The following is a 21,228-nucleotide window of genomic DNA, read 5'->3' as shown; positions in this document are numbered from 1 at the left end:
CTCCCATGGTCATGGATCGGCAGAATCAATATAGTTAAAATGGCCATTTTGCCTAAAGCACTATACAGATTCAATGCAATACCCATCAAAATCCCAACTCAATTCTTCACAGAGCTAGAAAGAGCAATTATCAAATTCATCTGGAACAACAAAAAACCCAGGATAGCTAAAACTATTCTCAGCAACAAAAGGAAATCTGGGGGAATCAGTATCCCTGACCTCAAGCAATACTACAGAGCAATAGTGTTAAAAACTGCATGGTATTGGTACAGTGACAGACAGGAGGATCAATGGAACAGGATTGAAGATCCAGAAATGAACCCACACACCTATGGCCACTTGATCCTCGACAAAGAGGCTGAAAACATCCAATGGAAAAAAGATAGCCTTTTCAACAAATGGTGCTGGTTCAACTGGAGGTCAGCATGCAGAAGAATGCGAATTGATCCATCCTTGTCTCCTTGTACTAAGCTCAAATCCAAATGGATCAAGGACCTCCACATAAAGCCAGACACTCTGAAGCTAATAGAAAAAAAACTGGGGAAGACCCTTGAGGACATCGGTACAGGGAGAAAGTTTCTGAACAGAACACCAATAGCGTATGCTCTAAGAGCAAGAATTGACAAATGGGACCTCATAAAATTACAAAGTTTCTGTAAGGCAAAGGACACCATCAAGAGGACAAATCGGCAACCAACAAATTGGGAAAAGATCTTCACCAATCCTACATCAGATAGAGGGCTAATATCCAATATATATAAAGAACTCAAGAAGTTAGACTCCAGAAAACCAAACAACCCTATTAAAAAATGGGGTACAGAGTTAAACAAAGAATTCTCACCTGAAGAACTTCGGATGGCCGAGAAGCATCTTAAAAAATGCTCAACTTCATTAGTCATTAGGGAAATGCAAATCAAAACAACCCTAAGATTTCATCTTACACCAGTCAGAATGGCTAAGATTAAAAATTCAGGAGACAGCAGGTGTTGGAGAGGGTGTGGAGAAAGAGGAACACTCCTCCACTGCTGGTGGGGTTGCAAATTGGTACAACCACTCTGGAAATCAGTCTGGCGGTTCCTCTGAAAACTGGGCACCTTACTTCCAGAAGATCCTGCTATACCACTCCTGGGCATATACCCAGAAGACTCCCCACCATGTAATAAGGATACATGTTCTACTATGTTCATAGCAGCCCTATTTGTAATTGCCAGATGCTGGAAAGAACCCAGGTATCCCTCAACAGAAGAGTGGATGCAAAAAAATGTGGTATATCTACACAATGGAGTACTATTCAGCCATTAGAAACAATGAATTCATGAAATTCTTAGGCAAATGGATGGAGCTAGAGAATATCATACTAAGTGAGGTAACCCAGACTCAAAAGGTGAATCATGGTATGCACTCACTAATAAGTGGATATTAACCTAGAAAACTGGAATACCCAAAACATAATCCACACATCAAATGAGGTACAAGAAGAAAGCAGGAGTGGCCCCTGGTTCTGGAAAGACTCAGTGAAACAGTATTCAGCAAAACCAGAACGGGGAAGTGGGAAGGGGTGGGTGGGAGGACAGGGGAAGAGAAGGGGGCTTGCGGGACTTTCGGGGAGTGGGGGGGCTAGAAAAGGGGAAATCATTTGAAATGTAAATAAATTATATCGAATAATAAAAAGAAAAAAAAAAGAAAAAAAAAACATCTGGAAAGGCAAAACAAACAAAACAACAACAACAACAACAAATTCAGAATAGCAAAAACAATTCTTAACAATAAAAGAATGGCTGGGGGAATCACCATCCCTAACCCCAAGCTTCACTACAGAGCAATAGTGATAAAAACTGCATGGCATTGGTAGAGACAGACACATTGATCAATGGAATAGAATTGAGGACCCAGAAATAAAACATACACTTACAGACACTTGATCTTTGACAAAGAACCCAAAAATATACAATGGAAAAAAGGAATGCATCTTCAATAAGTGGTGCTGGTCTAACTGAATGTATGTAGAAAAATGAAAATACTCATATTTGTCACCTTGTACAAAAATCAAGTCCAAGTGGATCAAGGACCTTAATTATAAAAACAGACACACTGAATCTAATAGAGAGAAAGTGGGAAACAGTCTTGAACTCATTGGCACAGGGGGGAATTTCCTAAACAGAACTCCAATAGCTCAGGCTCTAAGATCAAGAATTGACAAATAGGACCTCATGAAACTGGAAAACTTCTGTAAAGCAAAGGACATAGTCAATTAAGACAAATTGGCAACCTACAGATTGGGAAAAGATCTTTACTAACACCACATCTGGTAGAGGGCTAATATCCAAAACGTATAAAGAACTCAAGAAGCTAATCACCAAAAAAACCAAACCCAATCAAAACATGGGGTATAGACCTAAAGTGAGATTTCACAACTGAGGAATCTATGAATGGCTGAGAAGCACCTAAAGAAATGTTCAAAGCCCTTAGTGATCAGAGAAATGCAAATCAGAATGACTCTGAGATTCCACCTTATACCAATCAGAATGCCTAAGATCAAAACCTCAGGTGACAACACATGTTGGACAGGATGTGGAGAAAGAGGAACACTTCTCCATTGCTGGTGGGATTGCAAACTGGTACAACCACTCTGGAATTCAATCTGGAGGTTCCTCAGAAAATTGGAAATAGATTTCCATGAAGACCCAGCAATAACACTCTTGGGAATATACCCAAAAGATGCCCCACCATGCCACAGTGGCACATGTTCCACTATGTTCATAGCAGACTTATATATCATAGCCAGAAGCTGGAAACAGCCCAGATGTCCCACTACAGAAGAATGGATATAGAAAATGTGGTTTATTTACATAATGGACTACTACTCAGGTATTAAAAACGAATTTATCTTAAGTTTTGCAGGCAAATGGATGGAACCAGAAAATATCACCCTGAGTGAGGTAACTCAGACCCAAAAGGACATGCATGGTATGTACTAATAAGTGGATATTAGCTACAGAACTCAATAAGACCAACAAGCTGAGGTACCCAAGTGAGGATGCCTCAGTCCCACTTGGGTGGGAGAGGAAAGCAATCACAAGTGGGGAGGGAGGGAGGCACCTGGGACGGAAGTGGACAGGGCAGGAGAGTGTCAGGGAGGAGAGGGGAATAGATCTGGTATTGGGTGAGGGAAAAGGACTGAGTCCTGAGGGCCAGCAGAAAGAATGGAAACAGGCAACCCCAGGAGATAAGAGGTTTGGGGGGGACTCTCCAGAATGTACCAGAGACCTGGGAGGTGAGAGACTCTCAGGACCTTAGATGAAATGCCTGACAGTGGGAAGAGGGAACTTGTAGAGCCCACCTCCAGCAGGAAGACAGGGCATCAAATGATGGAGAGGGGGGCCATCCCACAGTCACAACTCTGATCTATAACTGTTCCTCTCTGAAAGAATTACAAGGATGGAAATGGAGAGAAGCCTGAGGAAAAGAAGGTCCAGGGACAGGCCCAAAGTGGGATGTAGCTCACGGGGAGGTCCCAAGGCCTGACACTATTACTGAGGCTATGGAGAACTCACAAAAAGGGACTGAGCATGACCACACTCCAGAAGACCCAACAAGAAGCTGAACGAGTCAGATGCAGATATTTGCAATGGACAGAAGCAGCTGGCCCCCGTTATTGAACTAGGGAAGGCTCAAAGAAGCTGAGAAGGGCAATCCTGTAGGAGGACCAGCAGTCTCAATTAATCTGGACCCCTGAGATCTGTCAAACACTGGACCACCAAACAGGCAGCATACTCCAGTTGATATGAAGTCCCCAACACACATACAGTAGAGGACTGCCCGATCTGTGTTCATTCAGATGGAGTCGGGACATCCTCCTGGAGACAGGAAGGTGGGAAGGAGGTATGGGATGTGGAACAGTCAGGGGGTAGATGGGTGGGTGGGTGGGGGGATAAAATATGGAGTGTAAAAAAAATCAATAAAAAAAATACAAACGACACAGTCCCCCACACAAACAGTATTGAAATAAACAGAGGTTTCTGGACATAGTCCTACTCTGGGAATAATTAAAATCCTGTTAACAGAACTTAAAATCTATTACTTTTAGCTGCATATTGCATGACACTATTCATAATGTCAAAAAAACCAAGTATACAATATAATTATTTTTTTCAAATGTGTGTGTATAACCTAGTTAGAAAATAATACAATGTAAACGCATGACAAAGGGATACAAGGTGATTTTTTTTCCTATCAAATTAGAAAAAATATTAACTTCTGCTTTACACAGCTAAATGTGCACGCTAAACTATACCTGCAAATTAGTTATATTAATTTAATTAATAGTTACTATAAAAGCAATCTTATTGGCTTATAAATCAGGAATGATCAAAAAAGAAATATACTACTAGAAGCATATACTGGATAAATTAAAGATGAGGTCAAATGTAACCACCAACTGAATGCACAGTATTTGAAAGACTAAGATTTCTTACCATTAGGACAGTCTTTGAGGAGTCACCAGGGTATCTGAGACTGAATATTCCCAAAGCTCCCAGAAAGCAAAAGAAAGCAAACGTGGCGAGATTTCGAATGTCTAGAAATGATTCTATCAGTGGTATTGTTCCCATGGTCCAGTCACAGCAGAGCTCGGAAGGATTCAGCAGAAGCCAAGCATTCACAGGAAGGAGGTAGTTGAAAGTCAGCTGTCGTGTGGGGGTTGGGCTTACGGCAGCTGGATTATCAAACCTGCATAAACAATAGCAAAGATATTTAAACGAAACTTGTTTTCTCTTTGTTTCGGTTGAGGATGAGACCACAACACTGAATAAGAAGCCAGCACTCTATTCCTGAGCTGCATCTTAGCCACTCTTTAAGTCAAGGTTACTGCTTATATAATTCATGCTAACCTTGAATACATGATCCTTGTGTCTTAGTTTTCAAGCATGGCAATTATGTATGCATGTACTCTGTAAATAGCAAACAGCAGCTCTAATTTTAAACGTTGTTGGCTTTATTTGTTTTAACTAATGGGGAGCCGGCGGGGTAGTGGTAGTGACAATGAGGGCTTGAGCATGACACTCGCACACATGGGCTTGTGGGACTCAGCTCTCTCCATCACCTGGCTTCCCCATTACTGACCGACCTATGGCTGGAAGTTTTGGTAGCAGGTACCTCTACCCACGATGAAGAAATCGTATAAGACAGCAGTACCAGATCCCACCTTTTAAATACAAATTTTATGTGTTCATATATATAAGTAAAACATAAAATTACTTTATGTGCAATACTGTTAAACAGAAGAATAAATACACCGGGGCTCAGCAGTTGGGAGAATTTGCTGCTCTGGTCGAAACCTATGTTCCGTTCTCGGCACCCACACTGGGCAGCTTACCATGCTGCAACTCCAACTCCGCGCATCTAATGCGTTCTGGCCTCTGTCCCTACCTGCACATGTGGTACACACATACACAAAATAAAAATAATAAAAATATATTGCTATAGATACCCCAGAATCCTGCTTTCTAATTAAAAAGTCCGAATCAAACTGTCTAACCTAAAATGAAAGGTCTCCGTGAGAGCCACGGTACCCATGGAGAAAGGCTTGAAGAGATAATGAGGTCGGCTCTTTTCAGGAATTACTAGAACGATCCAGACCAGCCTGCAGAAGTCTTTTCATTAAATCATGACCTTCAAATTAAAAGCCATGAAGAAATCGTATAAGGTTCAGATCCATTTGTTGTATGGAAGGTTCCAGAATACCTAGCCATGTTGTCCAATAGAAGTGAAGGCTTAGAGCTAAATACCAATAAAAATTATGGTTCCCAGGGAAAATCTGTCTTTGTCCTTTCACTACAGACAAACCTGCAGCAGTTAGAGCTTCTGTCCTGCTTTGAAATGAATTGAAAATAAAAATTTCAATACAAAGTAGTTAGCAGTGAGCCCACTCAGCATTTTGGGTTTTCATTTTTCTTCTAGCAAATACTAACATGTTCATATCTAGTTTTCTTCAAATCATGATATACTAAATATGAGTTTAATTATTATAGCCTACCTTTTGTAAATTAAGTAAAATAATTAAAAAATAAGTTTATTACAAAGGACTATGTTTACATATTTGGTGTTTTATCTAAATACTAAATTTAAATGACTAAATTTACATATAGTACTTAGGAACCCAATTAGTTGTTTTAAAATGAGGAAATGAATTAAACATCAAACTTCACCCTGTTTGACTTTATCAGTTTTGATACTAAAAAGTATCAAATGATTAAAAAAGTCATATAGCTTGGACAAGCAGTATCATTGAGAACCTTTAGAGTTGATTATGTATGGAAAGTAACATGCCTTTAGAGTCTGAGCGTGAACTGTAAAAAAAAGTGGAACTTGACTTGAAGTTCTTTCTATTTAGAAGAAACACTTCATTTTTTGAAATTAATAACTTAATTATGATACTTGATTTCAAGAATCAATGTTTAAACAAACCAAATCACATTAAAATCAATTTCTCAAGGCAGTACTATAGAATCTAATTTATACACTCACATTTAAAAAATTTTTATTTAAAAATATTTATTATATGCAATACATATCAAATAGATACTCTTTTAACACATGTATACAGAATTTTTCAGAATGATTGATAAGTGGAGCAAAATTATTGAAACTAAGAATAAAGAAAAAGATAACTCAATCTATTTCTAATAATAAACATGAGTTTAGTTGGGCACTAAAAGAATCATGTAAAAGTTGAAATTATTTCTTAAAATAAAAAAATGTTAAGAATAACTAATTACAGGGAAATATTTCAAATGCTTTGGCTTAGATAATAATCTGATTTTTTTCTAATCCATGCTTGTAATGCATTATGGATATGAATTAGTATTTTCTAGCTAGTACTTGTAACATACTATCATGGACAACAAAGTCACTATGTTGGTGGGTTTTTTTTCTTCCTCAATTATTTTATGTAACAATAATTACTTAAAATTTATAGGAGGCTATTTTAAATTTCATTTAATAATTTAACAGTGATAAAGTGAGAAAAAAGTTAATGTTACAGCAGGCAACCATGGAATGAAGATTTTAAATTCTTAAGACAGTCACACTAGATGGGCATTATATCCAACGACTTAGTGCCCTTTACAAGGGGAAGACAAGCGGGCACCTGGGCTAGGCTATATAAGGATGGGGTAAACTTGTCTGAGGAAAGTACACGTTAAGAAATGCCAAAGAATGCCAGAAGCTCCCAGAAGCTAGGAGAAGGGCACGTTCTTTCAGGTGACCTAGTTTGTAGTTATTTGTTATAGTTGTTACACTGAAACTAACAGTCAGGAAAGAATGTCTTAAAAAAAAAAATCAAGAGATAAAACCTACTAACAAAAAATGTCTGGGGTTGCTATGAACCCACAGGGGCCATTCCCCTTCAAACCAGCAGAGGTCTCTGTGGAAACTGGAATTGCAAGGAGGAATTTCTCTGATGAAGGCTGAGATGGCCTGATCCCATTCTGTTAGCCATTCTAAACATTTATCATTTTTGTATGAATTACTGTGTCAGTGTCTCTTAGGATTGAGTGGTATAGTAGTCAGTCTATGACTAATCTACATAGACATATCATTCTAACAGTATCAAGCCCCTTATTATATATTATTTATAACTTCTTTATTTCCCTCATTAATAGATCTTAAGTTGTCAGCACAGACAAGTTCTGTCAACACAGAAATACTACACATATTTTATTAAATTAATTCTACGTATTCTGTGTTTTCTGATACTTTTATACATCGAATTGACTTTCTTTTCCCCTCCATTAATTAAATTGACTATTTAATTATTTAATTACTATTTATTCACTTTATAGGCTGATGGAAGCCTTCCACCCTATCCTTCTATCCCTTTCCTTCCATCTTCCCTTTTCCTTCCTGTTCTTTTTGCCTCATGCGTGTGGATCCGATGTAATCTCTCATACACTACTCCAGCGTCACGCCTAGTTGCCTGGGACCACAGTCCCCACACGATGGCCACAGACTCTCCTGAAATGGTAAGCTTCCGCTAACCGCCTGCCTTCCCGGCTAAGTTTCTGTGGTGGTTTGAATGAGAAGGCACCGTGGGCTCGTATGAGTGCTTAGTCATCCGGGACTGGAACTGCTTGGAAAGGCTAGGAAGTGTGGTTTACTGGAGAAAGTACATCATTGGGGTGGACTTTGAAGTCTCAGAAGTCCATGCCATGTTTTTCTCTCTGCCTGCTGCCCGGAGATGAGGATGTGAAGCTCCCAGCTAGTGCCCCACCACACCATAGACTGCCTGTTTCCTGTCATGGTGCTTAGGGACTAACACTGTAAAACAGGAAGCAATCCTCCAATTAAACGGTTTCCTAGAAAAAAAAAAGGTTTGGGGGATGATTAACTTGACAGTTGGCTCAAAATTTTCAGTTTAGTTCCATGGCCAGAAAGGTCTTGTGAAACAAAATAATTCCTAAGCCGAGCCTTACTGTGGTTCTACACATAAAATTTAAAAGCAGAAATTAAAGGACAACACAACTTTAAATAACAAATTAACACACCTCAGAAGTATGCATGGAGACACATCAGGGTGCTCTTGATGTTTTGGATCTACTCAAAATTACCAGGTGTATATAGAATGCATGCAATTCCTAAGGAGAGGAAAACTTATACAACACAAACTAACTGAAAGGAATCATGACAGTGTACAATGAGACCACAAAACACAACAGAACATGTAGAAATATGGGAGACATAAGAAAAGCATGTCTGAGTGCACATCTGTGCAGAAAATACATCATTTCTGAAAATTCTGAGACAGCCTACAGAAGCAGTGCATGCTGGGTGATAGCGAAACCAACTTTAAGGACAACTGAGATAATGTTCTCTACTGAAAAAATTATTTTTCAAAAACAGAAATAATATAAAGGTATTTTCAGAGATAAGAGTTGAAGGAATTTGCTGCTGATAGACCAGGGCATGTCAAAAATCCTTCAAGGAGAATGATGATAACATCTGAAATTTTTGATAATAAGTAAACAAAACCCACCAAAAGTAATACCATAATTTAATATAAAATTTTTATCTTATATTTTCCAAAGATAAATGTTCCAAGCCAAAATGTACATCCAAGAAAGTCATATGCAACTTGCACAGAGGGTGGCTCTTTAGAAATCAGACACAGAGCATAGACAAGACAAAGAGAAAAATCACATTGTAGATTAATATAACATATATTAATAATTATATTAAAAGTGAATGGATAAAACACCCAACCTAGAAGAGCTGAAAAGACAAGAAAGAACACCTAATTATATATACTCTGTAAAAATCCCTTTATAGTCAGGCAGAGAGACAGATAAAAGCTAAATGCTAGAGAACAAATACATTGTGTCAAGCTAAAAAGATAGCTGGACAGACTACATTAATAGAAAACAGTTAACTTCTGAAAACACTTTACTAGGAATTTTTTAAAAAGGCCCATTTCATAGTGATAAAGGGATAAATTCATCAATATAACAACAATCTTAAATGTTTAATAACAGAGTTTTAAGAACGCATGAATTAGCCAGACAGTAGTGGTGCAAGCCTTTAATCTCAGCACTTGGGAGACAGAGGCAGGTGGATCTCTGAGTTCGCAGCCAGCCTGGTCTACAGACTTGAGTTCTAGGACAGCCAGGGCTACACAGAGAAACCCTATCTTAAAAAAAAAAAAAAATGAATTTAAGTTACTGATATGCAAGGAGAAATATACAAATTTACAAGTTTAGTGAGAGGCTCAATATTACTTTATAAAACACAAATCCCTCACAATATGAAGGCAACACTCATGCAATCTTTGCTGTGTAGGTTTCACACAAAAATTGTAAACATATATGCCAGATTAATTCATATATTTATATTTACATTTGAATAGTATATGTAGCTTTTAAAATATATTGATGTCTCAGTAAAGCTGTTGAAAAATGAAGTATGAACTAAAGACTTCCTGGAACACTTATGATGACTGACAATCAAGAATTTCATACCTTGTAAACACTGGAAGTTGTGACTGAATAACTTGGACTCTGATCACGACGAGTAGTAAGGTACTGAACATCAGGACAATGAGTTTTATTAATGTCTGCAGCATAGAAAGTGGAATGCTTCCCTTCCCGCGGAGAAACTGCCCGGCCACCGTACACAACAATGGCAAAGTGTACTAAAAAAGAAAACAGTCTGTGTGACAAACACCTATGCACATTTTCAGTAAGGTGGCAATTTTAAACATTTAATTAAAACAAAGACTAACTTAAAAATAAGTAATGTAGAACAACTTGTAGACTTGATAAAGAATAATAGCAATTTTGATAACTTTGGCAGATACTGAGCTGAACTATAATGGTATCACCGGAATATCCACGACTTGTCTAAAAATTTTACTTCTTAAAACATGAAGGTATCATAACATTTTAATTTTTTTGGTGGGTTAAGAGGACGAAATACTTTTGTTTTTTTATAAATTGTGCTTTCATGATAGTAGAGTATTTATATGTAAGGACATACGTAGAAAATAAGGGTACGAAAATCTGACTTAGCTATGACAAAAGAGAAAATGGAAATTTTCATTTTTCCTTACCCCTTGGGCCACAAATACTTCATATACACAACAAATTCCGACAACTGTTATTCCTTGTTCTTTACACAACGTTGCAACAGCCACTAAAAGCACTGTCAATGCAATTGGGGTCCACACTACAATTTAAGAATAGAAAATAAGAGGTCTATGCAAATTGTTATAATGTGAAAAAAGTATATTTTAAATTCCTCTTCAAAGCTATCAATATTTTTATTTCTTATTGAGCAATAATGCATATTTTATGATACACTTATATACCTTTAATATTATATTATCAAAATAAGGTATTAAGATGCATAATTCAAATTACAAAGGTTTGGGGAAATGAAAATTATTTATGCTCATTCTTTTATAATAAAGATTAAATTTGGATAAATTAACAGGGCTGATTAGTGACTAATCAACCCAGAAATGAAGATTAATATCTGAAATTATACAGGCATTAGAAAGGATATAGAAGGGAACACTTCTAGGTTTGGTGTTAGAAACACAAAGAAAATGGTATGCAGGTTCCTTAAAATTCATAGCAGGATTAGCATCTTAACTCAGTGATTGATCCTGCTCCTGCCTAGCAGGAGATGAAAACCAGTATACCCGGGAGATAGTACATTCTCCTGTTGCTGCATTATTGTTCACAAAAGTAAGCGAACTGTATAAATGTAGCATCATCTGCTCAAGATATCAAGAAAATGGTTATATACACAAACACTATTTAACATACATAAACTAAATCTTATAATTTGCAAGAACATAGATGAAACTGGAGGCAAGTATTACATTAGTCATATGAGGAAATCTGAAAGAGCTGATCTCATGGAAGTTGTGAATGCAGTAGTAGTTAGGAGAATCTGGGAGGGAAGAGAAGAACAGGACGGCTGACTGACTGATTAGGGCTAGGATGTGACTAGACAGCAGTAAGCAGTTCTCATGGGGTACTGTCCACTAGGGTAATTATTAATAATAATGTGCACTATTTTTCAAAAAAATATAAGGAACTGTTAAAACTTTTACATGAACAAGTTACATTTGAGAAGACAGATATTTTTAATTTATTACATTATGTATACATGCATTGCTGTATCATATTGGATATATGTGTTCTTTTTATGTGTTAATGTCTTTTTCTTGAGACAGGGCTCATGTCGCCATGTTGGCCTCCAACTCATTCCATCATCTTTACTGAGGATAACCTTAAACTTCTAATTCTGCCCCTCACCTCCCAAGTGCTGGGACTGCAGGTGTACGCCACCACATTTGGTTCTAGGCAGTACAGAGGGTTGAACCCAGTGCTAGCCAATACTGAGCAAGCCCCAGTTCCCAGTAAGTTCAATTATAGATACATCCATATTCACAACACCTCAGTATACTATGATGAGATGACACCACCAAAAGAAAATGGGGATAAACCTGAGAGTTTAATACTGACCAAATATAGTTAAGACTATATAAAAAGCCTTTTTTTCTGACCACTATGCCCACACTTTAGCAGAAAAATGGTGCAGGAATATATAAAATATATTTTAGAAGAAGCTACATGATAGAGCTCAATAAATATTTTGAGTTAAATAATTTAACTGTGATGGCACATAATAAAAGTGAAATCCTATCAGGCTTCAAACTTTGCTTGAATAGAATCATGGGCCACTAGCTATCATTTATCAAAGACAACCATGCTGTGATCTCTTTGCTACTATGCCAAAATGGAAAAAGACTACGAAATTCTCGGAAGCTTGTGGCCTAGTGCATAGCGGTGAACAAGTCTCAGGGTAGAAAGTGAGGAACAATACCAGAGGTTGTTCTCTGATAGTCTTAAGTGTGTCCCTACACTCCAAAACACGCATACGCACACGCGCGTGCGCACACACACACACACACACACACACACACACACATACACACAGACACACACAATAGAAGAGTCTGCACTTGAATTTTTGGTTTATGGGAGATAACAGATAAAACTCAGAGTTACTCTGAGACTGACATTTTAGGGTTGTCTGATCATTTAAATTTGATAATAGAGAACACAACCAGCTGGGTAATGACAAAAATATAAATTACATATAATTTTTAAGAATACTGGTGATGTTATATCAGCAGAACAATAAAGGCAATCTCTAAATGTTATCTTAATTAAGAAGCACTTAAAATAGTTCTTTGATCAAGTTTCATAACTACCATGAGACGTTGGATAGATATGTACCTATGGAATTATCTGGTCCTTTTGATTTAGTATACGAGAGAAATGCAGCTAGGAAGAAGACAGATGATAAGAGTTCAGCTCTTCCTACAACACCTGTGACCTGGAAAAAGAAAGACAGGACATTTATTTTAATGAAGTGTAATGAAAACCTATTAAGTATAATAATAACAGGGGAATACCCTCAAGAAGTAGGAGGAGGGAAAAGGGGATGGGATTTCAAGAGGGGAAACCAGGAAAGGGGATTTGAAATGTAAATAAAGAAAATATCCAATAAAATAAAAAAGGAACATTTAAAAACTTTAATCTGGGACCAAAAACATAAGCTTCTTCTGTACTAATAAAATCAATAATTTTTTAAAAATCAACCCTAAAATTTTTAAGAAAAAAGAAAATGCAAATAAATTGTTTCCCAAGCAGAAACAAGGTGGAAACTGGAGGACAGATGAGGAAACCACATCTGACAACCTCCACTAAAAACCCATGTCCTTTCCTTACAAACAGCTCACTATAATTATCTGAAAGAGTAAGACAAATGTATCTTCTTGAATTATGAATAAACAGTGTATGCTTGTGTTATTAAAAAATAAAACCTACATTTTTAAAGGGTAGATTTGTGGTTTTTGTTGTTGTTGTTGTTTTAAGGATATGAGCGCCATCATGTGGTAAACTTAGGTATCACTCATAAATGAAAACCTATCAGCAATTATTTTAAACAAGTCATTTAACTTTCAAAAAATTAGGTTCTGTGTATTCTTTATCATCTTTCACATAATTATAACATCTTATGTAATTACAATACGGTAAGTTCTTTAAAAATTTAAGTATCCTTATTTTCTTAAAATGAGTGTCTTTTTTAAGCATGATGCTATAAATTTGCTAATCTATAAACCAAAGAAGAAATTTCAAAAGAACACAAAATCCCAAAAACTTGCCTTTTAAAGCAATGGAATGCAATATACAAGTTAAAGCCATTTAGCTCTTTTATATATAAGTGGCAAAACTCATCTTGACACCACAAAGGTCCAGCATGGCAAGAGATAATCATTCTGTAAATTCAAACATTTTTCACATAGAAAGAAAAGTTTGTAAGAAAGCCATAAAATAGAATGCTCTTAGTTCTTCCCTGGACAGGCATTTTTAGAGAGACAATGTATCCAAGAAAAATTAGTTTGTATATACCATAGAAGAACTATGTTCATTTGTATTTTTCATTAATAACATAAAAAGACTATTTTATAGCAAATGTGTGTATATATACATGCAATGTACATGTGTGCACAAGAGCATGTGTGTTCACAAGAGCGTGTGTGTGTGTGTGTGTGTGTGTGTGTGTGTGTGTGTGGTTGGTTTCAATGCTCTCTCCTTCCTTTTTAAAGATTTATTGTTATTTTATATATACAAGTACTCACATGTATTAAGTGTACTGTGTATGCCTAGTTCTTGAAGAGGCCAAAGGAGGGTGCTACATCTTCTGGAGCTGGAATTACTGAATGTTTAAGCTACTATGTGGCTAAGAACTTAAACCTGGGTCTTTGCAAAAGCAGCAACTGCTCTTAGCCACTGGGCCATCTTTCCAGTGTACTGACATGGCTTTCTGAAGAAAAGTTCTCTCAATAAATCCCAAACTCAGGCATCATGTAGATCAAGTCAGGATCCTCTTGACTCTATCTAACACTGCGGGATTACACGTGTCTGCTACCACACTTGGCTTTTCACACGGGTGTGAGGGATACAAGTGCGCATGCTTGTGAGGTGCTCACTTTACCTCTACATACATTCTTGAACAACCCTATATTTCAAAAACTACTTTAAATTTAAAATTTTTATACACTAGGTAAGCTGGACTTTGTGCATAGAGAATAAGACTGTACTAAGTTAGGAATATTTAATGGCTAAGATGTAAACAGTGATGGTGCAGTTTTACTTACTGCTTCTGTATGGATGGGGTGCACTGCAAAGAGCAGAGCAGCAATCACGCTGCTCCTCTTATCCAGAAAAAGTCTGCAGACCTTAAGAAAGATCACACTGACGACAGCATGGAACACTGTATTCAGGAGGTGGTAGGACATGGGCTTTAGCTCACTGAGGAGATAATTTAAGCGAAATGTCAACACTGTTAAGGGCCTGTATGACTTGTGGCTTCTCTCCTGAAAGGAAAAACAATCACTGATTATTAAAATATCATCAATCTTCTAGCTAGTCATTAGTTTATTAGATAATGATCAAAGAGTTACACAAATAACACATGGTGCTCATCACTAGAAGGAGCGAGGCATGCAAAGCTCTCAGACTGGGTGCATGGGGACCTGTCTGCCATGCGCCTCAGCCAGAAACCATGGCTGAGATTCTGATTGTGGAGGAGGAGGAGGAGGAGGAGGACACGTTTACTTTCAAAGCACTTTACTCCAAGTGACCTGACAGGCGCTGCAGATAATACCTCAAGGCATCATTCGTTTCTATAACCAGGGAAATATTCCACCATCCGAAAGTTGTAGTTTATTTCACATAGCTAATGAATGACAGATCTAACATCAGAATCCAGTCTATACGATCCCCAGTGAAAAAAAGGGTTTAATCCTAAATAAGTTAACACTGCCCTTCAAAATGATTTTAATTGAACATTTCCTTACTGCAGAGAAACAGGCAGTATGTACTAAACTTTAAAATTGAATCTTTTTATATTGAATTTATCATGTTTTAATGGTTAAATTAAAATAATTCTGTTGCCTGACTCAAAGAAAAATGGCGAGAGACTTTAACACCTGTTGCCCTCCCTACACATACATACACTATCCTCATACATAGAAATTATCTTTAAAAAGTTAAGTCAAGGCACATGCCCAATGAAACGAATCCTGTATTTAAGATAAGGGAGTTATAGGACACAGACATATTCATAGCTGCATTAGATTTTAGTGGGCAAGTTATTTTTTTCAAACACCAAAAAAAAAAATAATCTGGAAATTATTTTTTTAAAAGCCCTCAATATTTGTATTCCCTACAGTGAATCTTTAAAAATTTTCTTGAGGTTTGTGTAGGATATCAGGGATATAGTAGAATTTAATAGCTAACTGGTTATTTATTAAATATCTATCTAAATATACTGGCTTAAGTGATGGATATTAAACTATATTTGTTTTTTAAAGGTAAGTAAATTATACCTGTAATTTGTTTGAGTTTTATTAAAAATTGTTTTATATAAAAACGTAATTTTTTACCTCAGACATAGGAGTTCCCCAGAAGTCATTCTGAAATAAAGTTTTCAAAGGTGTAGATGGATGCAGGTCTTTATTGTCCAGTATTGCTGAAACATCATCAAAAACAAAGCCACAGAACAGACTGTTCCAGTAGCAGGCAGCGACCACACTGACGAGCAACGTCACTTCTTTGAAGCTAATATCAGCCATCGTTCCTTGAAGCATCGATCAGCCAAACTGGAAAAACATGCAAGATAAAAATAAAATAACCAACATTTTCTTCCAAATAATTTCAACTTTAGTGTTAAATAATATTTAGAATAAGGACTGTACATTTACACTCCCAGAGAAAGGATCAGCTTAAATGCCACATACTTTTACAGGAGAATTCCTTGATTAACTCCATATTTCTAAGGCAAACTATCTTATAGCACGTAGTCTTTGAACCTCTGTCTCTAGCTAACTAGACAGTGCACGTCCCATTGGCTGTCACTGGTTAGACTCTCTGGGAAGCAGACACATAGCCCATCTTTTAAGAGAACCTCTACGCTGAGTATGAGATTTCCAAGACAAATGGAGCTTTTATTTCAGTATTTTAGATATTTAAAAATCAACTTAAGCAAGAGCTGTGTAGCTGTGTTTAGTTTTGTTGAAAATTTTGTAAAGTCTTTCTCCAGTTCTTTCTGTTTGGGTGTATACAAGCACCCAGGTGAGGTGTATTACCTAATCCTAATATTTCTTACTATCCTAATTATCCCTTTGGGAAAAACGATTTTTCCCTTTGGTTATCTGAGTTTGTGACCTGGATAGAAATCATTTCCTTGGCTCACTGCACTGAAAGCTTTCGCTGAGAATCTAAGTGTCATAAACGACACTCCTTATCTGAGTAAGAACATAACATGGAAGGCACTGCTTTAGAACACACTGAGCTAGGGGATGGTGCAGAGAAGAAAGAACACCACTAACTGGAGAATAGAGAAAAAGAAAATCAGCTACACAACAAAGCGACAATTATTTAAAACAAAACTAAACCAAGTCGGCCATTATTTGCTCTGTGTAGTGTCACTAGATCATGGGGTTATTATATATTCCTACTTGTAAAATGCAGATTAATAAACAGTTCCTAACAACTGTTGCTATTCACACACCACATCTTTGTCTATGATGTCTGGACAGCAAGTGACTTGAAATGTATGACAGTTTTATGTAAGGAATCACCTGGCCCAACACAACAGCAAAGTCTTTAAGAAGTGAAAAAAAGAAGCAGACAAACCAAAGGCCTGGAAGAAGATTTCTGCCTGGGGGCCATAAGCCAACCATGACAGCAGCCCCTGCTAGGCTGGAAAAGGCAAATAAATAAATTGAATTCAGAATCTTTCTCAGCACATCTAAAGTAACTACTGACACTGTGGTTCTATCTGGATAAAATCATTTTGCACTTTTGATTTCAAATTAGTAAGTCGATAAGTTTAGCTGAGTCGGCTATGTATGTGTTACTTTGTTAAAGGTCTGATAGGCTAATGCAGTATTCAGTCAGAGACTTAGATCTGAGTTTGTCTGCAGCACTTCTAACCATTTTCAGAAAGGAATGAGAAATAAATTTAAAATTACAGTTAGCAATAAAATAGCTCACATGGGTGCAGATTTAAAAATCCAATGTAAAACTTAAAACTATGTATGTGATAGCTAACATGAAAAGCATGAGTGTACTTCTATAACCATTAAATGCTTGTACTTTAAGAAAACTTAAAATTCAGACCAATGAAGCACAGGGACACAGATGCATCCTCTAGGAAATAGTTTTTCAAGTTAAAAAAAAATTTAAAGCTTCATCTTGACTGGGGAAGTGACTTCCCACCTCTGAAGGAGATGGAGTTGTGTGACCCTGTTAATTCACACCCCACCCCCAAAGCTGATGGTGTTCCTCATTAAAAGGATGAATTCAACTAGCATTTTCTTCAGTTCTCGCCAAACTAGACCACAGAATAAGAGGCAATTTTATCATGGGAAGGTTATAAGTATGTGAGTATAAGGAACTGCATAGGCAATAGCCAATTCTGGAAGCTAGAAAAGTGAAAGGATCAGTAAGTTCATCAAAGGATCACTAGACAGTGACTTCTAAGCTGAAAGAGAAGCTGAAACATTTGTTTCCAGCAGCGCTCATAATAGCAATCAGAACACTGAGTCTCAGGATTTCAGGAAACAGGACTAGGCGCAGATGAACGGGTGAGTGTCTGGCCCCTCTTCCCTCCTACTCGTAGATAATCGCTGGAATTTTCCTTTTGAGAGTATTAAAATACAGGGTCTCTTACACAGGCTACACAGCAATGGGCAAAGACTAGTAATGAGTAATTAAATGAGAAAAGCTTGCCTCTAGCTCTCTTCTACAGTAAGGCAGAGAGTTCTCTCCAAGTTTACACCGCTGGGACAGGGAAGATTCTAAAGGCTTACAAAATTAAAATAGGTTTCATACCCCAAACCAGGAATTAAAAAAAAAAAAAAAGGTCAATGATGGTACATTTTAGAATAAAAACCCCACAAAACACAGAGAGGAGCAGTGGTTTAAGTTTCTACACTTGATCTTAGTCAAAAGGCCGAGAAGCGATGTGGTTTAAGTTTTTATGAGACAATAAGTTCCAAAATAAAATTCTTCATCCAGAAAACCAAATTAACGTGCATAGAAAAGCAGAATGGTGAAGTTTTAAACTTCAGTTTTAAGATGTTTATAACTGTCAGCCAATTACGGCAGTACTAAATAGTGTATACTAGTAAACAGACAGGGAAACTGGAGAACTGAATCCAGCACGTGGCAGTCAAATTTCTAAGAAAACAACGGAAGGGAAGAGGGTTTATTTTAGCTTATGGCTTCACAAAGTTCACTGAATGGATACCTGGAGTCACTGCTCTGGCTGTGCCATGGGAGCACAGAGCGGCAGGAAGGCATCAGGTAAGGAAGGCCGAAGCCAGGACAGACTAGAGAAGAGACAAAGGATGGACACGGGGCACCAGCATTCTGTCAGGCCCCACCCAACACTTTGTACTTCCTCTTAAGGGTCCACTCTGTACCCCATTTTTAATAGGGTTGTTTGGTTCTCTGGGCTCTAACTTCTTGAGTTCTTTGTATATATTGGATATTATCCCTCTATCAGATGTAGGGTTGGTAAACATCTTTTCCCAATTTGTTGGTTGCCGTTTTGTCCTTTTGACAGTGTCCTTTGCCTTACAGAAACTTTGTAATTTTATGAGGTCCCATTTGTCAATTCTTGATCTTGGAGCATAAGCTACTGGTGTTCCGTTCAGGAACTTTTCCCCAAATAACCCTATTAAAAATGGGGTACAGAGCTAAACAAAGAATTTTCACATGAAGAACTTCGGATGGCTGAGAAGCACCTTAAGAAATGTTCAACATCATTAGTCATTAGGGAAAGACAAATCAAAACAACCCTGAGATTTCACCAGTCAGAATGGCTAAGATTAAAAACTCAGGAGACAGCAGGTGTTGGCGAGGGTGTGGAGAAAGAGAAACACTCCTCCACTGCTGGTGGGGTTGCAAGAGAGTACAACCACTCTGGAAATCAGTCTTGCGGTTCCTCAGAAAACTGGGTATAACACTTCTGGAGGACCCTGCTATACCACTCTTGGACATATACCCAGAGGATTCCCTGGCATGCAATAAGGACACATGCTTCACTATGTTCATAGCAGCCTTATTTATACTGATAAGAACAGATACTACACTTGATCTTAGTGAAAAGGCCAAGAAGCGATAGCAGCCTTATTTATAATAGCCAGAAACTGGAAACAACCCAGATGTCCCTCAATGGAGGAACAGATACAGAAATTGTGGTATATTTACACAATGGAATACTACTCAGCAATTAAAAACAATGAATTCATGAAATTCTTAGGCAAATGGTTAGAACTGGAAAATATCATGCTAAGTGAGGTAACTCATTCACAAAAGAACACACATGGAATGCAGTCACTGATAAGTGGCTATTAGCCCAGAAGCTCTGAATACTCAAGACACAATTCACATATCAAATCATTCCCAAGAAGGAAGGAAGGAGAGGGCCCTGGTCCTGGAAAGGCTTGATGCAGCATTGTAGGGGATTGCCAGGACAGAGAAGTGGGAGGGGTTGACTGGAGAACGGGCAGAGGGAAGAGGGCTTATGGGACTTATGGGGAGGGGGGAACTGGGAAAGGGAAAATCATTTGGAATGTAAATAAAGAATATAGAAAATAATAAGAAAAAGCAATTAAAAAAAGAATCCATCGATTATGAACACATGGCTTATGTTACATAATTCATGATCCAATTACTTCTGAAAAGCTGCTCGGCTAAACACTAAACTTAGGACCAAGTATTCAACACATGAAGCTTTGGGGGACTTTTCATATCAATGTTACAAAACAATGTAAAGCAGCGACAAAGGAAATACCCAGAATGACAACCACAGCAAGTCAGAAAGTTTCTTAATGATGATCTCAAGACGATATGATACCCAGAACATTTAAAAAGAACCACTGTTATATAAGTTGTACACACACACACACACACACACACACACACACACACACACACACACACCCCACGCACACTCATAGCTTGTAAACCAGGAAAGCAACTCATGCATCCATGAGATAGATAAACCTCTCTCATTATAAAGTTTTATGCTTCAGATCTGCTAAGACCAATCTACTTATGATGAAATGTGTGCTTTGATTAAAGGTTTTAATTAATTATGCATTTAATTACTAGAAGATAATCTGACATATTGGAAACCGACAAGCTAGTTTCATAATAATTATAACTTAAAATATATGTGATAATATGCAATATAAAATATTAAGTTCACTAATTTATATATGAATTATAGAAATCCCTGAGTTGCTAGTTTTGAATTTAATTTACCAGCTTTATGAAAGTAAAGTTATCATACAATATATGGCACTGCAATCAACAGACTACATTCTGAATAGTGGAATTTCAGGATTAAATAGCCAAGTGTATTAGCTATTATAGCTTATGTAAATATACTCTAGACTGATCATACAATGATTTAATGATACACCTTTAGGAATACATTCTCATTAAATGACATATAATTACGCTGCCAATGTTTGGCTTACATTAGACATCTGATTTAAGTACTTATTAAAGATGAATACATCCAAATTATAAATGTGGTTTTAAATTAAACCATTTAACTAAGGTTTTTCTTTTT

At 37.1% G+C, this 21,228-nt stretch overlaps 1 protein-coding gene and 1 pseudogene across 2 annotated transcripts in view; both read right to left on the bottom strand.

Annotated features, from left to right (window-relative positions):
- Tmtc3 (transmembrane O-mannosyltransferase targeting cadherins 3) overlaps positions 1-21,228 on the bottom strand; it is a 57,448-nt gene that overhangs the window by 32,136 nt on the left and 4,084 nt on the right. For both annotated transcript variants that reach the window (XM_052165893.1, XM_052165894.1), the window contains exons 2-7: positions 16,022-16,237; positions 14,732-14,950; positions 12,804-12,903; positions 10,601-10,716; positions 10,011-10,183; positions 4,476-4,728 (exon numbers count right to left, since the gene is read on the bottom strand). In XM_052165893.1, the coding sequence (XP_052021853.1) occupies positions 4,476-4,728; positions 10,011-10,183; positions 10,601-10,716; positions 12,804-12,903; positions 14,732-14,950; positions 16,022-16,225 (1,065 nt within the window). In that variant the 5' untranslated portion in view covers positions 16,226-16,237. The remainder of the gene's footprint in view (positions 1-4,475; positions 4,729-10,010; positions 10,184-10,600; positions 10,717-12,803; positions 12,904-14,731; positions 14,951-16,021; positions 16,238-21,228) is intronic.
- Positions 19,653-19,768, bottom strand: LOC127671359 (uncharacterized; annotated as a pseudogene).

Source organism: Apodemus sylvaticus, chromosome 20 (genome assembly GCF_947179515.1).
Source record: "Apodemus sylvaticus chromosome 20, mApoSyl1.1, whole genome shotgun sequence".
Lineage (NCBI taxonomy): Eukaryota > Metazoa > Chordata > Mammalia > Rodentia > Muridae > Apodemus > Apodemus sylvaticus.
Note: the sequence above shows the minus strand (reverse complement) of the source record. Positions and strands in the feature narration are given on the sequence as shown.